Source organism: Seriola aureovittata, chromosome 4 (genome assembly GCF_021018895.1).
Source record: "Seriola aureovittata isolate HTS-2021-v1 ecotype China chromosome 4, ASM2101889v1, whole genome shotgun sequence".
In the NCBI taxonomy this organism is placed as follows: domain Eukaryota; kingdom Metazoa; phylum Chordata; class Actinopteri; order Carangiformes; family Carangidae; genus Seriola; species Seriola aureovittata.
In genome coordinates, this window is record NC_079367.1 from 23,049,294 (window position 1) to 23,063,955 (window position 14,662).

General features: G+C 40.6%; 1 protein-coding gene across 9 annotated transcripts in view; it reads left to right on the top strand.

Moving 5' to 3' along the window:
* Window positions 1–14,662, top strand: part of LOC130167891 (neurobeachin-like) — a 218,580-nt gene that overhangs the window by 71,241 nt on the left and 132,677 nt on the right. For all 9 annotated transcript variants that reach the window (XM_056374417.1, XM_056374418.1, XM_056374421.1 and 6 more), the window contains exons 12-21: window positions 1,655–1,807; window positions 3,364–3,532; window positions 8,843–8,922; window positions 9,975–10,037; window positions 10,449–10,546; window positions 10,980–11,072; window positions 12,980–13,088; window positions 13,184–13,265; window positions 13,381–13,504; window positions 14,314–14,506. In XM_056374417.1, coding sequence (XP_056230392.1) covers window positions 1,655–1,807; window positions 3,364–3,532; window positions 8,843–8,922; window positions 9,975–10,037; window positions 10,449–10,546; window positions 10,980–11,072; window positions 12,980–13,088; window positions 13,184–13,265; window positions 13,381–13,504; window positions 14,314–14,506 — 1,164 coding nt within the window. The remainder of the gene's footprint in view (window positions 1–1,654; window positions 1,808–3,363; window positions 3,533–8,842; window positions 8,923–9,974; window positions 10,038–10,448; window positions 10,547–10,979; window positions 11,073–12,979; window positions 13,089–13,183; window positions 13,266–13,380; window positions 13,505–14,313; window positions 14,507–14,662) is intronic.

Below are 14,662 nucleotides of genomic sequence, written 5' to 3' on the forward strand. Positions count from 1 at the left end.
AGTTCTTAGGAACTTCCCATTTCCAAATTAACCCATTTCATTTCACACTTATGAATACTGTCTTGTTTACACGCCGCGGGCAAATGAATATGTCCAACTCATCATTTCTTTCTTTAGTGAAATGATAAATTGGATTGATACGCTGATGTGCAGTCTTCACAGGTTTCTCCCTGAAAAACCCATTTGCTTTTGAAACTTCTTTCACCCTTCTATCAAGATACACTTTATCTTGTCTGTATTCTCCAAGTCCTGTCTACAATATGATCTTCCATTGCCTGTAGCAGAGTCCTGAATGTGTCTTTGAACTGAACAGCACTAAAAGAACAACACCACAAGACTACATCTCTTCCCCTTCCCCCCTTGGTTTCTCTCTCTCTCTGCATCAGTCTTTATTTACCCATTTTGTGATGCAGATCTAGCAGCTTGCTGGCCTCCCCAGAGTGCTGGCTCTTTTGGAGCACTGAGAAATGACACCACTTTGTCACTCAGTGACTTCCCTGCCTACTGGTTTCAGCTGCTGTTAACTAACAGCTAGACAGAGTCGGCACCTGAGAGCTGCCGTTTTTTTTCTTGCTTCCTTCCCGCTGCCAGGTTTCACACTTCCACATATCGCGCCATCTGTTCCTGATCTGTTTATGCCACACCTTCCCTTCTCCCTGTGCCTTCATTTTTCTCTCTCTCCTGCCCTCACAAAGTTGCCACATGGGCAGATAACAGGTGCCAGGAGCAGTAATGCTCCTTGTCAAAGTGAAATTCTCTCAAAGTCAAGCATCCACAACTTGCTGTTTTGGATGCTTGAGTCAGGACTTGACATAATGACTAAGTAGATCAATTTGTCACCTATGCCAACATGCTAACTTGCTTAACACAGAAAATATGGTGATCTTTTAACCAAGCCTACATACAAGAGAACTGATAAAATGTATTCACATGTACTCGCAGCAGGAAAAATATATATTTATATTTAGTTATTTATAATATAAGAATAGAAACATCTAATAAATAAAAAGATACATGAATAAATAAAGGCACAGCAGACCTGTACAATTTTGAAAAGTGTTTTTCATGCGTCTCTCTTATGCCAAAATTTTTCAAACCACTTTGCTGTGAGTGAGTCGTATTAGGCTGCATACAAGCTTGCAAGCTTTTTTTTTTTTCTTTTTTTAAATCTCTGTAGCTGACCTCTTTTATATTTTACCAGTGTTTCTACCTAAAGGTCATTCAACCTAAAAGGGACCCACCTTTGTGACAGAGTTACAAATGAGGTTCTCCTCTTCGTGACATTTAGCTTTTCTAACTGGGTATTGCAATTAAAAATTTCCTGAACAGTGGGGCGCCTCGGTCACTCACCTGGTAGAGCGTGTACCACATGGGCTTAGTCCCAACCGCAGTGGCCATGGTTTCGAATCCGACTCGTGGCCCTTTGTCACCTCTGTCTCTCCCTGACTTTCCTGTCTGTCTGTCACTTCACTATCTGAATAAAGGCAAAAATGCCCCAAAAAATAACTAGATAATATGAAATTTCGTGAACAGTCACCGTAGGGGTTTGCTCTCCATAATGCCGTCAGAATCAGGAGGGAGGATACACGTTCACTGCAGAATAGGCATGGTGATATGACTATGGTTTCACATAACTTTGTGCTTCTTTCTACAGTCATCACGTGTACACATAACCAGGGCTGTATTAGAGCAGTTCCTCTCCTTTGCAAAGTATCTGGACGGTTTGACACATGGGGCACCACTGCTGAAGCAGCTGTGTGACCACATCCTGTTCAATGCTGCCATCTGGATCCACACCCCTGCCAAGGTAAGCTCCTGCAGGTAACACATCCCATGGAGGGGCAGGTGTCTTTGCATGTGATCAGACTGAAGCGGGTGTCAGGAGCTTTCAACCACAGAAGGCTTCAGTTGTCCTTTGCATCACCATTATTTTTGTAAAGGTGAGAACTGAAAGTGTAAATCCTCACGTTCCTGTGTTGCAAATGAAATTTTGCATGTTGTTAAGTATGTATCACACTGGTGCTTTTTTTTGTGAGATTCCCACTGGCAGCATGTGTTTCGGTACCCTTTTGGGTAGAGGAAAAAGGTAGAGGTGAAATATGATTGGATGAAAAACTATGTTGACTGTGTCAGTTGAATTGTTAAATTAAAGAATAGTTCCACCCCTTTTACCGTCTGTGTATAGGACCCAACTGACATTCATCAAACCGTTGCCAAGTGTCTGAGGAGTCTTAAGTCAAGTGCAATGGAGCATATGCACCAGATACAGTATATTCTCAGTTTTATGACATATCAAGTGGTTGTGGAGTTCATCACTTGCTTCCATTTTCCTGTCCTCAACCTAACCAAGTTTTTTAGATGAGTTTAGTTTTTTTCTCCCTCCTTTTTAAATAATGACCCATGAAAAAACAGGATGAGGTATATCAAAGAAGCTGAGTTTGTGTGGCAAATACATTCGCCTCAGGAATGCTGCTGGTGGGGCCAAGCCATGAATAAATAAAAGGAGGAAATAAATACAAAAGTGTCTGGAGGCTTGCCTGTGACACTCCTCCAAAATAGAGCATAGAGAAAGAGGCAGGAAAAAAATGAGAGAAATACTGAGGTAATGAAGTGGGTTAGAGCGCTTTTAGCTACATCAGGACAGAAAGCTACGCTGGCTCCTTCCCTTAGGACATGCCACAAAGTCCACATTTTCTCTGTCACCATCCTCAAGCTGCACAGGGTACAGAGAGCCAGCTACGTGAATGATGGGAGCATGCAATATGCATTAATTACATGGGCTCACTGACCTTGTCCTAGTACACAAATACGATTTTATGAATGCATTATACTTTTCTGTTCTGATGGAAATTACATTACCTACAACGTGGTGTTCAGTTATCTCCAGTGTTTAATTTCAGTAGCCTCAAACCATATCGCATCATGCTCCCATCGTAACCACACCACCGCCTTTCATCATGACTCACATTTGACTCATTAATATCCTATAATTTATGACATATGGGAAAAAGCTCTCCGTATTTAGTGCTGCAATGGCTGTGGTGGGATTAAGAATTCTTGTCAGGTCTGTTTCTAATTACAGAGGACATGCTAATCATCACTGAGCAGAGTGGAGCTGCGACAATTATGAAATTGAGTAATATAGGGTCAATGGCCATCCTTACCATACACCTGAAAGGATAATAGGCTTAGCTAGTGCTATCCACCACGGTAAAATGTCCTGGTTAATCTAAAAAGGTAGAAGGTTCAGGGGGATTAAGCTGTCATTGTATGTACTTAAAAAATATACTTGCACTGTGCAGTTTATAACATGAAAACATGTATATGTATATGTATGTGTGTTTGTGTGTGTTCCCACTCCAGGTACAGCTCTCTCTGTACACATACCTTTCTGCTGAGTTTATTGGCACGGCAACCATCTATAACACAATTCGTCGAGTGGGCACAATGCTTCAGCTCATGCATACACTAAAGTACTACTACTGGGCCGTCAACCCTGCAGACAGCAGTGGCATCATGCCAAAGGGTCTTGGTGAGCATTTTTAGCCTTTTGGATTCTTTTCAGCACAAGTCAAGCTAAGTGTTTTTGCTTTTTTGCTGTGAAATATGATTTTATTTGATTTGGCTTGTTGTTGATTATATAAACTGTTTCCCATCCATCTGAAGGCTCATCCGAGTGAACCAATCACAATCATTGTGTGCAGTCACAAGCCTGTTATCAAAGTGTCTTCCTGAAATGGCAGAAGCTCCCCCACATTTGAAATGACTCATCTCCATGGAGGTGCTTGCCTCTCAGCTGTTAGGACCGTGGCCATCACAGGAGATGACAGTGAGGCAGACGAGCCACATCAATACTGTCATCTCGCTAGGGTGCTTGGTGTGGGTGTTAGGCCTCTGAAACCTGGCCCAGTAGTATGACAGCATCCACAGTCTATGATACAACAGTACGTCACAAAGCAGGCTGTGCTGGAAGTGAAAGTGTCCTTGAACTGTCATTTCCTTTTTGTTCTCCATTATTCTCTTCTGAAACTATCTGTGTCATAGTATATGGCTGGTTTTATAACAGTTCTGAGTGCTCAGTTTATGCTGCACCAAGGCCTAATGAAATCTATTTCCTGAAGGTTAAAGCTTGTATCGTGACAATGTTGATGTAATGCTTGTCACACTGTCAAAGGTGATTTCTTCCAAAATTCTTTTTTTTATTTGCCAATGCCAGCATTGTTAGAGCACTGATAATTTCTGTCACATGTGACCTTCACATTTATTATTAACACTGCAACATGAAAAGAAAATCGTCATGGGCAGTGTCAGATTTGCCTAAATTTTGCAGCATTTTACCCCCCCCCCTATATATATATGCGTCATCAGGGCACCTAATAGTGGTAGCAACCTCTTGACTGAGTTTCGCTGGGACAATAAGGACTCTCATCTGTAAGTTAGGCCCCTCAATCTCACTTTTCCTGAATTTAATTTGTCCCTTATCCCATCTACTCACACTGTGCAGTGTCCCTATCCCTTCTTATACTGGGCAATGGAACTTTACAAGACTTAATAAGTGATGAAAGCTGAACCTATCTAGAGCTCATGTTCTAGGGCGATGCACTATATTTAGCTTGGGCATCAGAGGAACTTTTCTCATGACTTTATATCTATCATGTCCACTGCTTTGGACAATGTAGGTAGTTTTTTTGTTTGATGCTTCATCACTTTTTTGGCAAATCTGTTTCTGCATAGCCTCAGGCAGTTAGTTAGCATAGTTCTGCTTTGTATTGGACTATTCGAGTATAAGACCACATCTGATTAGTTAAGTAAGGAGCTAAGTAATTTAGATACACTCAGCTACAGTGCACTCACTGTAGTTTCTTGTACCCATGCTATACAGGAGAGTCACTTCCCACAGTCATAAGTGGGACAATGTTACTGTCAGTGTGCTGTGTGGGGGTATATGCCTTGATTGTTGCCAGTTGGGTGCCAGGTGAAGGCAGGATCATTAGGTGACTGATACCTGTCCATAAAACATGTATAATCACCTCACAGGTAAGTGGGAGAACTGGAACAAATGCAGAAGGTAGAACAGGATACAGGATCTGATCAGGCTTTTTTTCTTTTTGCTAATGACGTTGGCTTCACTGGACAAAATCCTCCAGCACATGCTGGGGTAGTTTTAGCCGAGTGTGAAGTGGTTGGGATGAAAGTGATCACCATGTCTGAGGCTTTAGTTCACTGTCAGAGAGCAGCAGATTTGTCACCTTTAGTTTGTGAGGAATTTACTGCTCCGAGTGAAAGGAGATCAACAATCTCAGCATTCTGTTGTGAGTGAGCACCATGAGATCAATGGTTAGACTAGTAGTGCAGACATTGCTTCTAACTCCAGTGATGAAGAGTGAGTCGAGGTAGAGGAAATGCTCTTAATTTCCTTGTCCATCTTCAACTTTCACCTGTGGTCATGAGTTCTGTATAATGCCTGCAAGAACCGATGGCCCTTCACAAGGTGTTCAGGCCTAAGGGAAACTTAAGTGGAACAAGGTGAAGAGCCCTGACATCTGGAAGAAGCTTGGAGTAGAGAGTTCATTAAAGTCTGTGTCAGGACCCAATGATGACCCAAATGACTGTGGAGAAATTGATACAAACACATTGCTCAGTCCACTGTAGTTGAGAGTGAGCTATCTACAGAATACGTTGTTGTTGGCAAATAAGTACACATAAGAAGCAGTGGTAAGAATCACTGCTCAACAAAATGGTGAACAGGAAAACAGTTTTTGCAAAGGTGTGATGAAGAGACCTGAGACACTGACTCTCACCTTTTCATAATTTTTCGATTGCAAAAAATTGTGCATATTCACATGTTGGACTACTACTCCATATTTGTCAACCACCCTCCTCCCATGAACTTTTCTAGGTTAGCTGTCCCTATATGTCGAATTTTCCAGTAGAACTATAAATACTGGGCTGATTTTTTTTTAATCTCTGGTAGATTGTAATGGCCTAAGAAAATGGCAGAGTTTGTGGGGGAGACATATCTTGAAATGGATCACCTTCTTGCTGTAGGTAATTTTCAGTGTGGGTCTGGTTTCATTGATCTGCACTTGATTTGGCAGGGCAGTTTTTCTCTCTGTCCTTCCAAACTGAGAAATGACCAAACAAAGACACGTATGAAGCGAGAGAGAGAGAGAGAGAGAGAGCCAAGCAGATAATGAAGTGTTCAATTATAGGACACAGAGAGGACATTTAAAATGGAGCTCCTGCAGCTACTCACTCCTTTTCTGGAAGTGCCTTTTCTTTTTATTCCTCAGGTCTTAATAGAGAGTGCTATCAAATTAAAGCCATGTATCATTCAGTTATACACAGAATCACTGCAGGTAGTTACAGACAGATGCCCATTGTTCAACTTCTCTCAGCCTGTGACATGTACCCGCAAGCCAACACATAATCTATCTCAATCTCTATCACTCTCCCTTTGTCTCTGCCCTGCTTCTGTTTTACTAAATAATGAGTAATGAGATGGGAAGCAAAGCTGCTTGGCCAGTCACCAGGTTCAGTTCGAGCTGGTTCTGTCTTGTTCCCATTATAGGAGAAATCACCAGTGACAGACAGGTAGAGGTGCTTCAAACGAATAATCTGATCAAGCCTTGGGGGTGAATTGATTTTTGCGTGTGCCTTGTTTCAGATGAATTAATATCATGTGAGACAAATTACTGATCACAAGGAGGTCAGGGAATGGTTTTAGATTTACACATTTGCACCTGGGAAATCTACTGGAGCAAAAAGAGGTTAGGTGGTACATTAGAAAAGTTGTTGAGAGACAGATTTTCACTTTTAGTGTTTATTCTCTCATGTTTGCTCTGTGTGTGTTTAGTCATTGTCGTCGAAGGTCAACATACTTGAGATACTGTACTTTAAACAGAGCAGGTTAAGCAGGCAAATCATATAGTAGTCACTACTTGAGAAGAATTTTTCTTTGCTATGTTTTAGCTTTTTATCAGCCTTTGTTTATTTAAAAGCATTAGTAGTAAAAATAGAATTATTCTTGTTTTCTATTTAAACGTTTGAATAAGTATACAGGATGCATACTATTGTGTTTTTTGTGACTTTATTATCCTAAGTCATAAGCTGAAAAGAGATTCCTGCATTAATCACATGGACATAAATTGTTTTTCAATAAACTCTTTCTCCTTGTGCCCTTGGGATTCAGGAAGTGAAGCAATCTTTGATTGAGAAAAAGGAGCTGTGCTGAGCTGCTGAGCATAATTGGTTGTGAATAACTTGGATGCAGTGGCTGCAGTAATAATGTTCTTATCATCCCTTCCATGTCAGGGTCTGTCCCTGCACTGGGTTTTCCTCTCTCACTCTATTAATCAGTGTCGGGATGCAGTAGCACTTGCCATCCCCCTGCAACCTCAGAGAGCCTCATCATTGATTACATAGACTGACTGTTGAAGCAGCAGGACGGTCAGGTGTCTGCTGCTGTTGTATCTGTCATCATGGCACTGTCCCCATTTCAAATGAACATGTGTCCAGCCAAAGTGGAGGTTGGCGTATAAAAAGGCGGAGAGGAGAAGACAGACATTGGGCAGAGAGACCAGTTTTCCCTGAAATTCTTTTGCTGTTGTATTTGGCACAATTACTGTCATTTAATAAAAATGCGCTGCAAATGCAAAACATTTTTTGATTTAAATGCTGGTTTTACCACCAAAATGGAGCCTTTGTGGTACAGTGAGAGTACTGCTAATCTTAAGAGGATTCATGTTTGTTTGTTGTAAGTGGAAATGTATGCCATATCTTGTATTTTCTGATGTGTCTGACTGAATAGCTGTGTTGTATTGATCTGCCTATTGCAGCATCCCATTAGTGTGCGCACTCAGTGTATGTGCAAACAGGTTTTGGTTAAAAGCAAAAGATCTTGGCATATTGAATAGGATCCGTGTTAAAATTAATTGTTGAGCCAACCAAACCAGTAGAGCAGCAGCAGCTCCTTGATATGACAGTTAGTCAATGCTCTCTGTCATATTCTGCCATTTTTCTTTATTTGCACGACATACATACACCTGCTGACAGCATTCGGCCCATCAAATGTGGAATGAGATTCATGACAGGGATGGATTACAATGTGAGGCTAACTTCGGAGTGCCAAAGTGACCTTAAGTTGGCAGAGGCATTCTGTGTAGTTTTAATGAGATGTTGGCCGGTGTGATGGGCAGGTGTGACAGTGGTGACCTTGGGCTGGCTGCCTGGGCACTATGTTGTGGCCAAGGCTACCTGGGATACTCAGACTTTGGATGCAGTATAAATGACAAATAAATTTGTGTTGAATGATTGCTCCCGAATTGAGAGCATGCTATGCATGTAAACTATATTCTACTAATTGTTAATTTTAAAGTTTTTCTTTGTTTCTAAAGTGGGCGATTGGCTCCATGTCTTATACTCCCTGTCTAGACTGTTGGCAAAACCTGGGGAAACGTTTGATACACACATCCAAGGTGAATCAAGTAAATCAGTAGAAAGCTGATGACACAGCAAAGAAAACTGAAGATGACTTTGAAGGTGTCCCTGTTTTTTTTTTTTTTTTTTTTTTTTTATCCCTTTTCCAAAGCTCAAAGGAGGAGAACACAAGACATCTATAAGAGAAATATTTCATTATCAGTCAAAAAACATCAAAAATAAATCATCTAAAATAAACAACTTTAGATTATGAAAACAAATCATGAATAAAATTACCAGTAAAAACACAGAAAATATAGCAGCGACTGGGAAACAGACAGCAGAAAACAGAAAGATATCTTATTTGGTTCCACTACCTTCTTTCTCATTTTTATTGCCTCTCTCACTCTCTCTCCAACTACAGATGGTCCAAGGCCGACCCAGAAAGAAATAATTTCTCTGCGGGCATTCATGCTTCTCTTCCTCAAGCAACTCATCCTGAAGGTATATTCCACCTGTCTTCATGCCTCACAGCCCCTCACACGGCTAGATTTTGAGCTGCACCGGGAAAATATGGAGATCGTCAACTCTTCCTGTGTTATCCTTTAAAACATTCTGCTGGTCTGCTCCTTAATAAATTCAGTTTAATACATTTATTTATTTATCTCTTCGAAAAAGTGTGTGCTTGGGAGAGCACCAGTTGTGCTGAAACATTTTTAATGAAATCATTAGTTGGATAATAAATGACAGTTTTGATAATTACTTAATAATTTATGTCATTTATCAAGTAGAGATACCAAACATTTGTGAGTTCCAGCTTTTCAAATTAGACAAATTGATGTTGCCTCTGGGTTTACTGACCGGTTCAGACAAGGGTAGCTCTTTTAAGACATCACTTTTGGCTCTGGAAATGTTTGACGGGTATTTGTCCTCATTGTGGTTTTTGAATGACTAAATGAATTAAATTATTGAAAAAAATTTAATGATAGACTAATCAATATCAATAGTATTGGAATGCGAGACCGCATTTTACACATTTAACTAGGTGGTGGTTTCGCACTGCACAGTTTAAGTCGGTGCATTGCTGCTCACATCCCAGCATGCCATTTCTCTGCAGATAATTATCCTTCCACATTCTATAACAGGCTTTCCAGGGCATGGCAGAAATAACAGGAATTTTAACACTAGACAAAAGATAGTCTTGGAGTCTGCATGTTCTCACCTGGCGGAACCAGGTTCTTAGGCAAACAACAGTTATCTGGCTGTTCGATTTGTTTTGCTGCGAAATTCTCATCACAGGTATATCAATTGCACAACCAGTCTAAATACAACAATAAAAATTGACACACTGGATGCCATAGCACTTGGTGTTATTTCCTCTAGTAATTTCTAGTATCTGTACAATGTAAAGGTACCAAAACGAAAAATAATGTCATGCTTTTTGTCAGAACATTGGCTGACATGCTGTACAGTTATAATGCAGTGCAGTGCTTTTCCAATCACTTTCCCTTTATCACAAATTTTAATCTGTTTTCCTGTTTCTGCATTTTTTGCAGGACCGAGGTGTGAAGGAGGATGAGTTGCAGAGCATCCTAAACTATTTGTTAACAATGCATGAGGTACATGAGAGTCTATCTCTGCTCTGAGTGAATTCTCTGTGTGTTTGTGCGCCACTTTGCTGCACTAGGCTTCAAGGTCACATTTCATTTTCAGAGCTGCTATTCTAGGAGTTTATTTTTTTTCCCAGCATTTAAACTAATCACCAAGATAAATTAATCTTCTCCATTGCCAGTGCACTTTTCACTGTGCAGTAGCCAGCCACTGCCCCCTGTTGTAAGGTTTACCAGGTGCCCAGGTGTATTCAGCAATTGCAGGTGATACAATTGGAAGACACATACTTAATGTCTTCACTGGATTTGCATTTACAGAGTCTGAGCAAAGAACAAAAACCGTATTCTCTCTCTTCATCTGGTCCCTTTTCTGTCTGCCTATCTTTTTCCCATTATCTTTCTCTCCTGATTTGTCTACAGGATGAGAATCTGCATGATGTGTTACAGTTGGTGGTAGCCCTAATGTCTGAGCATCCAGCCTCCATGATCCCTGCTTTTGACCAGAGAAATGGAATACGGTAAGCCCCTCAGGGGAAGACACAATCCCTCCGCTGTTTGCGCACAAAGTGGAGAGGTGATTTCACAAAATAAACCTAAGCACCTAACGCTTGCACTGCTTCTGTGTGCCTATGTGAATAATTCATATGTTCAGTGAGAAATAAAGTATGCATGGAAAAGTAACAATATTAACATATTGATTTCACAATATGACACGGATGATCAAACTTCCCCATGTGATACTATAAAATATAAATGCACACAGTGTCGTACTACTTGTGGGTTCTAAGGAAAAGGCGGCTGCTTTCATTGGGACATTCATTTAATGCTAATGTAAATTCACTCTGAAGGAAAGTGGTTGTCAGCTAACCAGTGCAGGGCCTTTTCATCAACAGGAGTATATTTTATTCTGTCAAGACTTTGCACAGCTTTCGCTGCTTGTGTCTATTCCAGGGTAATCTACAAGCTCATGGCCTCTAAGAGTGAAAGCATTCGAGTACAATCCCTCAAAGTCCTTGGGTACTTTCTCAAGCATTTGGGCCACAAGTAAGTAACCCCTTCCTATAGCTGTGTATTAGACTGTAATTACACACTTAAACTATAATGAATGGCATCCTGACAAATGCTTTAAAGAACAGGTGCCTAATGCATGTCTAATGTTGTCAACTATTGTATATTGTTTTGCCATCTTCTGCTTTCCCATGTCCATACAATGTCTGTTTTAGCAACATTACAACAGGCTAGTTAGATAGAAACTGAAAAGTCATAAATCACATTTAACATTCAGAGAGATGATAGATCTGTTCCTTTCACTCGTTTGAAAAAGTGCAAAATTAAAAGAGTCAAAAACTTATGACTGGATGCCATTTTTGCAAATTAGGCCACACCTCTTGGTACAACACCTGAATTCCTGGCGTTGTTCCCTCGAGCCATTATTTCACCTAAGAGATGGGTGGAAGAAGTCCAAGTTACTGTCCCGCAGAGTGAAATAAATTACAACCTATCTGCTAGGATGTCAGCATATCCCGTGTATGCTGCACATTGGAAAGGAGAGAGAGAGAGAGAGAATGAGAGCCTAAGATTCAAAATGTGGGATGTAGGGTGGGATGAAGAAGATATCGGGGTTGTGCTGGGCTCACAGTTGTGGAGCACCAGGTGTTGTGGTATTACTTGTGCCTGCTGAATGGGGAGAAAGGGCAGGTGTAAGCCTATGCTAGACTGCCCAGAGGCCTATATCCTCAAGGGACATGAGCGCTTTATGAAAGCCTGCTTTCGCCCCTCACTTTAATAGCTTTCATTCATTTTAAAGCACAATGTAATTCACTATGAGCTTTAGTGCAGCTCATAAAGAATTAATCATGTTTCTTCTTGCCTTCTTTCTTCTTCTTCTTTCTTTTTGATTGATGTTGTCATTTTATATTTATTAGCTCAATGAAATTAGATGTTGATAACTCTCTCTGCATTGATAATCACATGATGTAATGTACAGATGTTGTGTGATTTAATATACAGATGTATTGTACAGTTTTTTGGGAGGCTTGTGGTTGAGGAAAACTAAAGAAAAAAGCATATGAGAGAGCAAAGGCAGAACATATTCTTTGGCCCAAATTTCTGGCTTTCCCTATAATTGTATTTGCTCCACCCATTAACATAAAACTAAAGATAAAAATAACATAATGAGTATGACATGTTAGTTTTAGAATTTTTGAAAGAAATTTTCCCTCCTGCTGTATGATTGCTTTATGTCTCTAAGAGAAGGGTATTACATGTTTTCTCACTGAATACCATACATCCAATTTTCATATTTTAAACAACGTGCCTTCATTTGAACTTTACTGATGATCTAAGCTATATTCAGAGTGACTTTATCTTGACTTACGCTGAAAGTATTTACAACAACGCTCAACCTCCCACTGTATGTTGTTGGCAGAGCAGACTTGTACAAGTTCCACCTCCATTAGTCTACCTTTTCCCCCAGAATTTCCACATTTTATGCAGTTGAGAGAAATGCTCCTCTTATCCTAAATATACAATTTTCCAGCCTCTGCAAAATACAAAAAAAATTGCAGACTTATTAGGAAAGTCCCAACTCGTCTTGAGGCAGTGGCAACAGAGTAGAGCAGCTTTGGCTAAGCATTATGACAGCAGTCCTTATGCTGTTTGCAGAAATATTTTGTCACTGTTGAACCTCTTCACCTGTGGTATGCCTCTGTTGTATTTGGAGCCCTTCCTAGTGACAGGAACTTCGTTATCCTACACACCTCCAACGAAATTCCCCCCAATTTATGACAGCAGGCAGTTCCTGACACTTGTCTCCAGAGCCCGGCTCCCTGTGGGTGAGAATAGGGAAACAAGCTGACGGCACTCACTGATCCTTTCAGTGGCTTAGGGAGCTCTAAACAAGCCACTTTACCATTATGTCTCGGTGTGTGTTCGTGTGTGTTTATCCACAGGAGGAAGGTGGAGATCATGCACACACACAGCCTCTTTACTCTCCTGGGAGAGAGGCTCATGCTGCACACCAACACTGTGACGGTGACGACCTACAACACTCTGTATGAGGTACCAACACAGTTTCCTCTCAAATGTCCCAATATGTTGATGGTGTCTTTGTACAGACTGTGTGACTGGTGTCCTCTCACTACTTCCTGCACCAGATTTTGACAGAGCAGGTGTGCACACAGGTAGTTCACAAACCTCATCCTGAGCCTGACTCCACTGTCAAGATTCAGAACCCAAGTAAGCCTGTTATGTGTCATATCTGTTTTGAGTTTAATTCTTCCTAAAGTATTTTGTTCTCTGTGAAAATTGACAATATGCGTATATATTTGTGTTTGTGTGCATGTGACATCAGTGATTCTCAAGGTGCTGGCAACCTTATTGAAGAACTCTGCCCCCAGCACAGAGCTGATGGAGGTTCGGCGGCTCTTCCTTTCAGACATGATCAAACTGTTCAGCAACAGCCGAGAGAACAGACGGTGAGCGGGACTTAAACCACCTTTTTCTCACCCACTCCATCAATTATCTTGTTGATTAATGTATCAATGAAAAGACTAAAAAGGCTCTGTGTTCCCTCTCCTTGTGCCATGTTTAATAGACTCATATTGATGCTAAATCATCCTTAAACATGCACATGTTCCCCAGCGGATGTTTCTGTGACAGTTTGTGACAGATGCTCACTCCTGCTTTCTCTTTTTCACTCTCACAGCCAACCTCTCCTTCTGATACTCACACAGAAACACACTTTAAGACATATTGCAATTAAATTATAGTTCTTAGGAAACCACTGACCTAAATCAACAACATAATTGGCCTAAAGTTAATAGGCAGGAAGTTCTTTGTGAACTCAAACTGTTGAATTGGAGAAAAAAACACAAATTTTTTACTTGCTGCCCCTTTTCTGTATTATGTTTATTTTATTTTGTGAGATACAGCTGCCGAATAAACAAGCAAATGAATATATCAACGGCCAAATGATCAAAGCAATCTGTTGTAATGGGACTAGCAAATGCCAAATAGCCCTGTATGCTCTTTTGGCACAATGAAAGATGTTTAGGAGAGGCAGAAAGAATGATTGGCTGGCTTAAATAATTTTTGATTTTAATGGAAAAACTCAAAGTAGAATATCGAAAAATGATTGCTTCTGCCTCCAACATCAATTATAAATGTTAAACTTGCAAAAGGTTAGAGGATCAGAGTTTTCTTAAACTAACTACTCAACTGTTATCATTTGTCTCACATGCTGCAGATTTTATTTGTTGATTGTATAGTCATGTGTGTATTGCAGGTGTCTACTTCAGTGCTCTGTATGGCAGGACTGGATGTTTTCTCTTGGCTACATCAATCCTAAAAACTCAGATGAGCAGAAGATCACTGAGATGGTGTACAACATCTTTCGAATTCTTCTCTACCATGCCATCAAGTATGAGTGGGGAGGATGGCGTGTGTGGGTGGATACACTCTCTATAGCCCACTCTAAGGTGAGCACTGTACTGCACAACAAAGAAGAAACACTGACCTCTGCTGTTGAGTGGGGCATTTTTATCTTATCTGTCATATCTTAACTGTTAAGCTTCTTCTAAACTGATCTTCCCACTCGTTGGGATCCGTGGCTAACATCGCCTACAATATTGCCA